This window comes from Meles meles, chromosome 7, assembly GCF_922984935.1.
Source record: "Meles meles chromosome 7, mMelMel3.1 paternal haplotype, whole genome shotgun sequence".
In the NCBI taxonomy this organism is placed as follows: domain Eukaryota; kingdom Metazoa; phylum Chordata; class Mammalia; order Carnivora; family Mustelidae; genus Meles; species Meles meles.
This window is the reverse complement of record NC_060072.1, coordinates 56,232,719-56,241,802: the sequence shown is the minus strand read 5'-3', so window position 1 is coordinate 56,241,802 and position 9,084 is coordinate 56,232,719. Positions and strand designations below refer to the sequence as shown.

Here is a 9,084-nt window from a genome sequence, read left to right as displayed (position 1 = left end):
TTTTCCATTTAGCTTCGAATGCTCAAGTTTCTTTGTTATCCAATTATTTTAGGTCCTATGTTTTATTCTGGGTTCTAATTAAGTATCTATTTAAAATCTGAGATTAGAATCAGACCACATTTACCAGAGATATGCTAAAAGGATCAACTTTAAGGTTATATAAAGCTACCAAAGACTGTTTTTGACATCTCAAAACACCTTCAGAAGTTTAGAGGATTTTATAAGGGGAACGAGGCGAGTCCTGACAGCATGTCCTGGCCCAGAAACTTCCCCATATTCCCAGCTCCTGGTCGTGTCGTGCCTGCCTCCACCTGGTCCTCCATTCTGTTTCTTTGCATCTTTAGCCTTTCTTCCCTGGGGACAGCTCTGAGGTGCAAACTCCTGCACTAAGCACTTCTGCGGTTACTCACGTGGCTTCCTTTCCTAAACTTCCACAGAAGCTCAGCAGCACTGTGAGTTTTCTCTCTGAAGAAAAGGAGGGCCAGGACCCCAGAGGCCTTTTTGTAGTCAGAGCACAATGTCAGGCAGAGCAAGTGGGCTTGACACACGCCTGCTGCAGGCATTTCAAAGCCTGACCACGCCGGAGGTTTACCAGGCTAGTAAAATCAGTGTGGGTTAAAACCTTGTCACAGAAACTGGAGTCTCGCCAGTGCTGATGTAATGTGAGGAAACCTAAACCACATGTGCATTAAGGAAACCAGTTATCAGTGGGAGATGAGCCCAATGAGGGTGTTCAAAGGAGGTCCTCAGCCTCCAATGACGACACACAAGGGACACCAAAACCCAGCACACAACAAAAATACCAGTGTTCCACCGCGGCAGGAACAGGGTGCCCCAGATAAAGACCTGACATGATGTCAACAGGGCAGGAACAGTAACAACACCGAGACTTGGATTAAATTAGTTCTTTATGTTTACAATTCATAACCTGGAAAGCCTACTGAGTAAAATTTCATGAAGGCCTTGAGGACACAGAGCTTCTTAAAACATTTCTCCCCTTCTCTCCGTATTTTCCCTCCACAAGCTAGACTTGACAATATACACTCTCAATTAAAAAAAGAAAATCTAAACAAAATAAAAAGAATTCCCAACACAGAGTTCTGCAATAAATTTCTAATAATTCAGATACTCCAAATTCGGTTAGCACCGAGAATGAGTTTGGTTCGTTTTGCCAAGGGGAAAACGCATTAAGGAAAGGGGTAGGTGGCGCAGGATCAGATTTTCAGGCCAGCCGGACCGCTACACACCCCTTCCCGGAGTCCCAGAGCCTCCACACAGCTTAAGGATCCAGTCAGCTACTGGGTCTCTGGCTCAGGGGCAGTGCCTGGCTTTGTCCCCAGAGAGTAAGTGCCCAGCCCACTGGAGGGGAGTGGCAGCCCTAGAGCTTGAGCTCCCGCTCTGGTTTCATGCTGAAGGGCTCCAAGCGTTCGCTCTCCGGCAGCAAGCTATTGAGCCGCTCCATCAGGGGCACCGTCTGGTCAATGCCCATCTGGATGCGGCGAAGGATGGCCGACATCTCATTGACTTTCTGGATCTGCTCTGCGTATTTGGCGTATCTCTTCTGGCGCTCCTGCATGAAGCTGAAGAGCGTCTCCACAGACAAATCCATCTGCAGAGGGAGAAAAGAAGGAAACGCATAAACCTAGTTGAACCAAGTCCTCTTCCGGGGACCAGGTATCCAGCAGGAGTCCCTGAGGCCAAACAGAGGCTGGTCGGCTTACAGGAAGCGCTGGCGATGGAAAACCTCCCCCTGACCACCCCTCTGTCACCTGCTGCCCCATGGTCACCTCTGCAAGACACTTACACCTTGTGGAGACCCTCAGATTTTTTTCTCTATCTCTACATAAAGAATCCTGGGCTTGGAAATTAGACCAGAATTTGAATGTGGCTCTGCCACTGGGGTTGACAGTACTGACCTTTTTTGCACATCTCCAAAAACCAGGGAACTCAGGGTGCCTGGGTCACTCAGACAGCAGATGGTTAAGTGTCTGCCTTCATATCAGGTCATGATCCTGGGGTCCTAGAATCCAGCCTTGGGCTCCCTGCTCAGTGGGGAGAGTCTGCTTCTCCCTCTCCTGCTGCTGCTCCTCCTGCTCATGCTCTAATAAATCTTTTTTTTTTTTTAAGATTTTATTTATTTGACAGAGAGAGAGACACACAGTGAGAGAGGGAACAAAAGCTAGGGGAGAGGGAGAAGCAGGCTTCCCACTGAGCAGGGAGCCCGACTTGGGGCTCAATCCCTGGACCCCAGGATCATGACCTGAGCTAAAGGCAAAGACTTAGTGACTGAGCCACCCAGGCTCCCCTCAAATAAATAAAATCTTAAAAAAATAACAAGCCAGGGAAATGATTCCCCAACTGTGAGGACGGAGTGAGAGCACAAACCCAGCACAGGACCTGGCATGGCTCAGAGGAGCTTCACAACACAGGTGTCATTCCTCCCCATCTTCCTTGAATGGCTGCGGGCTGGCAGCCCCTGGGGACAAGTGCAGGGAAAGGGCTGGCTTTCTCTGACAGCCAAGGCGCAAGTCCACACCATTCACCACACTGCTGTGAGGCAAACCGCTCCATGCACTCTCTCCCTTGCTTAAACAAATGTTAGGCTCTGTGCTCCCCTTTTGTGATTATTTTCTTCCCCTGGGGAAGTTTTTTGGAAACTATCACCTGGATAAAAATAAGGGGAGGGAAATTCCAGTCTGTCAGGTGCCTACACCCACCCCTCCTGTGTAGGGAAGAAACAAACTACCGAGACTCCAATTTCTACCCTTAAATTGAGTTCAAAGGCTACATCAGCCCCCATTCTTGTCCACTCCAGGAGCATGACCCTACCCAACCCCCAGCCCCAAGCAAAGTACAGGCACCCAATACATGCTATCAGAGCCTTTGGAAATGGTGTGATAAAAACCAAATCACGGGGCTCCTGGTGGCTCAGTCAGTTAAGCATCCACACTTGTTTTCAGCTCAGGTCATGATCTCAAGGTTGTGAGATCGAACCCTGCACTGGGCTCTGTGCCAGGCTTGGAGCCTGCTTGACATGCTCATTCTTCCTCTCCTTCTGCTCCTCCCCTCCAACAAAACAAAACAAAACAAAACAAAACAAAACACAACACAACACCAAATGAAACAAACAGGAGGAAACCAAAGCCAGCCCCATGAAAAATAACCAGTTCTATTTTTATACCATGTTTGTGTGTGCGTATGTTGGGGGGGCGGTGAGGAGAAGGATGGTGAGTAAGGGAGGTGTTAGAAGAACTTCATGCTTGTTTGTTCTATGCTGGTTCTTTCGTCACTTGTTTTCAAATGCTCAGGGGACAAAACAAAACAAAACAAAATAGCTTGTGGAAGAAGAGCAAGGGAGGGAAACCAGCACCTCCCAATACTGTGGAAGCAGTTTATACCTTCAGATGGTTCTCTACAACCCTGTTCAGTCATTCCAGCACTTTCACGTAGTGGGCCAGTAAATTATAGCATTCTTAAGAATCAATCACTGGGCCTTTTCAGAATGGCAATTCAGGCGAGCACCTAGAAACACACCACCTTCCAACAGACAGTGGTGACGTGGGAGCCTGCCGGACTCCTCATAAGAACCAGCAGAGCTCACCGAACCGCCTGCTCCAGCATTCGGCACTATCTTGAGTTATCCCATTTCACTTGGCTGGGGCGCTTCCATGCTCCCCACACCCAACTCTACCAGACCAGACAAACACCTGTGAAGTTTATGTGAAATGTCCTCCAAGACTCTAACTTGTCTTGTCTTAGGTCCTTGGCAATCAACCACTTCCCCCCCGAATTATACTTGACCAGACAGCGGCATTTGTTCAAATGACATATACTTGCCCACATATTTCCACATCCGACTGGGGCCCATGTCTGATGTATCCAGAGCTTTTGTCCAAGCCACTCCATGTTTAGTGCCTAGGTGAGCATACATAAGTCGAGCACGCTGTTGACACACATGGACAGTATGTCTCTTGAGAGTCAATTCCCTGACAGTCCATGGAGGAAAAAACCACAGAGGAGGAAACCAGAGTGACCTGTGAGGTCTCACGGCGACAGAAGCAAAACTAGAACAGAGACCTCCTGAGTCTAGCATCTTCCTTTCAGCTGTATTCCCCGAGCAAGAGAGCATACCATTATTGGGCATGACATTCTAGTTGGTCCATAGCATGGCATTAAAGCACATCGAATCGCATGATGGAGACATTGCCTTTTAAACCTTTTCCCCTTCTGACTGCTGCCAGGAAAGTCTTGCGTGGGTGCAAGTAAGACTTTAAAATCTGGGGAAGTGTAACATAACTGGTGATGCCTATTTCTCACATCCCTGCCCTTTGCTCTCTCGTGTCACCACAGCAGCTGCTCCCTAACACCTCCTTCTGCTTGCACCCGTGTGCGCACAGAGAAAGCAGATACATAATATAGACAGTCAACAGACCTATGCTGGTACTACAGTGTGCATTTGCAAGGTCCTGGGGACACAGATACTGAGAACCACACTATCTGTACCCCACACAGCTTACTGTACATTAACATGACTTTTGTTTTCCACTGTCTTTGTTAATGTTATCTTGGTTCTTCCAGAAAACAGGCCCAGAAAGGAAAATAATGCAAATAACTTTGTTTCAGGAACTTTCAGAAAAACCATGTAAGTGAAAAAAACTACTAGATTTTCCAACAGACAGAGAATGACTGCTTATTTTCCACAACCCTTGCCTCAAAACCCACGCCTTGCTATGACCACATGACTAAGTTCTAGTCAGTGGTACATATACGTGGAAGTCTCTCAGGGCAGCTTCTGGTATCTTCCTTAAAACTCAGCTGGCATACACCCTGCTCCTGCTCCTTCATCCTTTCCCTCACTCTGCTCCTGTAGGAATGCAGATGCAGCCTTCTTAGACCACAAGTATAAGTAAGGGTTGGTAGAGCAGAGAGCTAGAAGACTAGGTCTATGAGGACTTTTGTGGCTGACAGTAGCACCAGGTCTGTGAGAGAAAAAGAAATTTCCATTCTGTATAAACCACTGTGATTTTGGACCTCTGTAACACCACTTGAATTTAATCTTCTCCTGGTAGAAATGAATGAGATAAATTCCCTGCCCTCAAGGAACTCACTGTTTATTCTGAAATTCATACCTCATTATGTTGCCCTACATATGCATATACTGTCTCTGATGGCAGGAGACTTCAAAGGACAAGTAAAACAGAAGGTGATATTATTTGTCAGTGTACTACAGGCTTTACTAAGACATCACTTATCTGTAGAATGTGCTCAAACTTGTTCCAAATACCTTATTTGGACAGTATGGCCTATTTGATCATCTGGGCAGTCCACTGTTAGAAACACCCAAAATATTAGCAAATCAAACCCAGCAATGATACATCATAACCAAGTGAGGTTTATCTCAAAGATGCAAGCCTTTTCAGCATCTAAAAAACAAAGTAATTTGCCATGTCAACAGAATAAAGGTTAAAAATTATATAATCATGCAGAAAAAGCATTTGACAAATTCATTTATGAAAAATTTTGAAAATCTGAAAACTTCCTCAACCTAATAAAAGGCATTTATGAAAAACCTACAACTAACATCACAGTGGTAAAGGATACTTTTCTCTCTAATCGGGAACAAGGCAAGGATCCACTCTCATCACTTCTATTCAATACTGTACTAGAAGTCTTAGCCAGTGCAATAAATCAATATAAGGAAATAAAAGGCACAGGAACTAGAGAGAAATATATAAAAGGGTCTCATCTGTAGATGATATGACCATGTATTTGGAAAAATCTTAAGGACTCTACCAAAAACTAATGAAACTAACAAGTGAGTTTATTAGCAAGGTTGCAAGATACATGGCAAGTATACAAAAACTGATTATATTTCTATATACTTGCAATGAACAACTAGACAATATAATTTAAAAACACTATTTACAATTGCATCGAACAATTACTTAGGGGAAAATTCAACAAAATATCTACAAGATCTATACACTGATAATACAAATCTCTGCTGTGAAAAATTAAAGGTGATCTCAGAAAATGGTAAGCATACCATGTTCATGGATTGGAAGATTCAATATCATTAAGATGTCAATTCTTGCCAAGAGTCAACTGCAATCTGAACCAAAATTCTAGAAGGAATTTCTCACAGGGATTCGATAACCTGATTCTGGGTACATAAAATGGCCAAAAGAATTTGAAAAACCCCCAAAGTTTGAAGACTTACAGTACTTGATTTCAAGACAGTATAAAGCTACAATAATCAGGATAGTGTGATATTAGTAGAGAGACAAACACACAGATCAATGAAGCTGAATGGAGAGTATAGAAATAGGGCTAAACATATGCGGTCAACTATATATTTTTTTTAAACAAAGGTTCCAAGATAATTTAGTGGGGAAAGAAAAGTTTTTCAATAATTTGTGTTAGAACAACTAGATATCTATATGGAAAAAAACAAATCTGGACCCCTACACTTAAAGCCATACACAAAAATTACCATGAAATGGATCACAGTCCTAAACATAATAGCTAAAACTATAAAACCTCTAAAAAGAAAACAGGAGAATAACCTTTGCCATCTGGAGTAGGCAAAGAATCTTCATCAAAATTTAAAACTTTTCTTAGATACCATGAAGAAAATGAAAAGTCAAGCCACAGACTGAATGAAAATATTTACAATACATATATCTGATAATAGACATCCAGAATAAGTAAAGAATTATTACAACCCAATATTAAGAAAAAAATCCAGGGGCACCTGGGTGGCTTAGTTGGTTGACCATCTGACTCTTGATTTCTGCTCAGGTCATGATCTCAGGGTTTGAGATAGAGCCCTGCCTTGTCAGGCTTGGCACTCAGTGGGGAGTCTGAGATCCTCTCTCCCTCTGTCACTCCCCACTCCTGCCCTATGCTCACTCTCTCAAAAAAATAAATCTTTGGAAAAAGAAAGAAAAAAAATTCAAATTTGGGATATTTTTAAGAGTACTGCCCTGGGGCTTCTGTCTCACTAAAACACTAACTGAAGGCACTTTGGTGACTCAGTCAGTTAAGTGGCTGTCTTCAGCTCAGGTCCTGATCCTGGGGTCCTGGGATCAAGCTCCACATCTCAGCAGACAGCCTGCTTCTCCCTCTCCCTCTTCCTCTACCTGCTGCTCTGCCTACTTGTGCTCTCTATTTCTCTGTCAAATAAATAAAAATCTTTAAAACAAAAATCAATAAAACACTAAGTGATTTTCTAAGGGGAAAAAAGACAGCTTTTAAGATATTAAAAAGGAAAATTAAGACCCCCTCCAGGAGAGTAAACCTCCAACTGATTATTTGAATACGAACTGAGTTTATTAAAAAGAAAGGTAGGTGAGAAGGGGTCAGTGAAGAATCCTCCAGGAGATCATCTGGACATGGAATCTGACCCTCTTGGGACAAAGAATTCAAAGTATATACAGCTTGTCTGTATATACAACAAAGCATATAAAACTTGTATGAGGATTGCACTATGGGCATTACTAAGTAAATTGGACTACAGTTCAAGGGAAAAATTGGGCTGCCCTGCTGTCTCGGTTGAGCATGCAACTCTTGATCTCAGGGTTGTGAGTTTAAGCCCCACATTGGATGTAGAGATTACTTAAAATCTTAAAAAAAAAAAAAAAAAAAGGAACAGGAACAAAAAGAGTGGCTAGATGCTAACCAAACAGTTGTCTCAATAGAACTCCCTTGCTGAAGCTCTGACACTGTGGCAGGGAAAAAATTCTAGTCAGTTCTTAAATCACTCTGGAGGCTTCTAGCTCATGTCCAAGACTATCCTAAATCCCATTCCTTGTCTCTAAATATTTACTGCTGCCAAATGAGAAGTGGCTATTCATAACACTGCACATCAAACCTCAGGGAGACCTGTTTCATGGAAACTCCTGTCTTGACTGAGCTGGAGTGGCAGACTCCATTGCTTTCAGACCCACTGGCTTAAATTCTCAGTAGTCCACTTCCCAAAGGTTTAGCCAGAGCTTTTTACCTCAGCTGTGAACTTACTGTTCAGATCCTCCAAATGACCTATGTAGATATCTGAAGGCATTTCTAAGCTCAAACTGAGTGAGAATCACTCTGAGAGGACCAGGCTTCTATGGAAGCAACATAATAAACAAAAATTAAGGTGAGGCTGAGTAATCATTCTAGATTCATAACAAACTACATACAGCTTGCAGACGAAGACAGTGGTGTCAGAACTGGGTCAAAATCCTGGGCCACAGCAACTTCTTTCAAGATATGTCTCCAAAGGCAAAGGAAATAAAAGCGAGAATGAACTTTTGGGACTTCATCACGATCAAAAGTTTCTGCACAGTAAAGTAAACAGTCAACATAACAAAGAGGCAACCCATGGAATGGGAGAAGATATTCATAAATGACACTACAAAGGGCTGATATCCAAGATCTATAAAGAACTCCTCAAACTCAACACTCAGAAAAAACAGATAATCACGTCAAAAAATGGGCAGAAGACATGAACAGACACTTCTCCAAAGAAGACATACAAATGGCTAATAGACACATGAAAAAAATGTTCATCATTAGCCATGAGGGAGATTCAAATCAAAACCACATTGAGATACCACTTCACACCAGTTAGAATGGCCAAAATCAACAAGACAGTAAACAACAAGTGTTGGAGAGGATGTGGAGTAAGGGGAACCCTCTTACACTGTTGGTGGGAATGCAAGTTGGTGCAGCCACTTGGGAAAACAGTGTGGAGATTCCTCAAGAAATTAAAAATAGAGCTACCCTATGACCCTGCAATTGCACTACTGGGTCTTTACCCCAAAGATACAGATGGGATCAAAAGAAGGGCCATTTGCACCCCAATGTTTATAGCAGCAATGGCCACAGTCACCAAACTGTGGAAAGAACCAAGATGCCCTTTAATGGATGAATGGATAAAGAAGGTGGTGCATATATACTATCGAGTATTATGCCTCCATCAGAAAGGATGAATACCCAACCTTTGTATCAACATGGATGGGGCTGAAAGAGATTATGCTGAGTGAAGTAAGTCAAGCAGAGAGTCAAGTATCATATGGTTTCACTTACTTGTGGAGCTTA

General features: G+C 43.2%; 1 protein-coding gene across 2 annotated transcripts in view; it reads right to left on the bottom strand.

Annotated features, from left to right (window-relative positions):
- Positions 1 to 895: 895 nt before the first annotated feature.
- BORCS5 (BLOC-1 related complex subunit 5) overlaps positions 896 to 9,084 on the bottom strand; it is a 108,195-nt gene continuing 100,006 nt past the window's right edge. For both annotated transcript variants that reach the window (XM_046013926.1, XM_046013925.1), the window contains exon 4: positions 896 to 1,609. In XM_046013926.1, the coding sequence (XP_045869882.1) occupies positions 1,379 to 1,609 (231 nt within the window). In that variant the 3' untranslated portion in view covers positions 896 to 1,378. The remainder of the gene's footprint in view (positions 1,610 to 9,084) is intronic.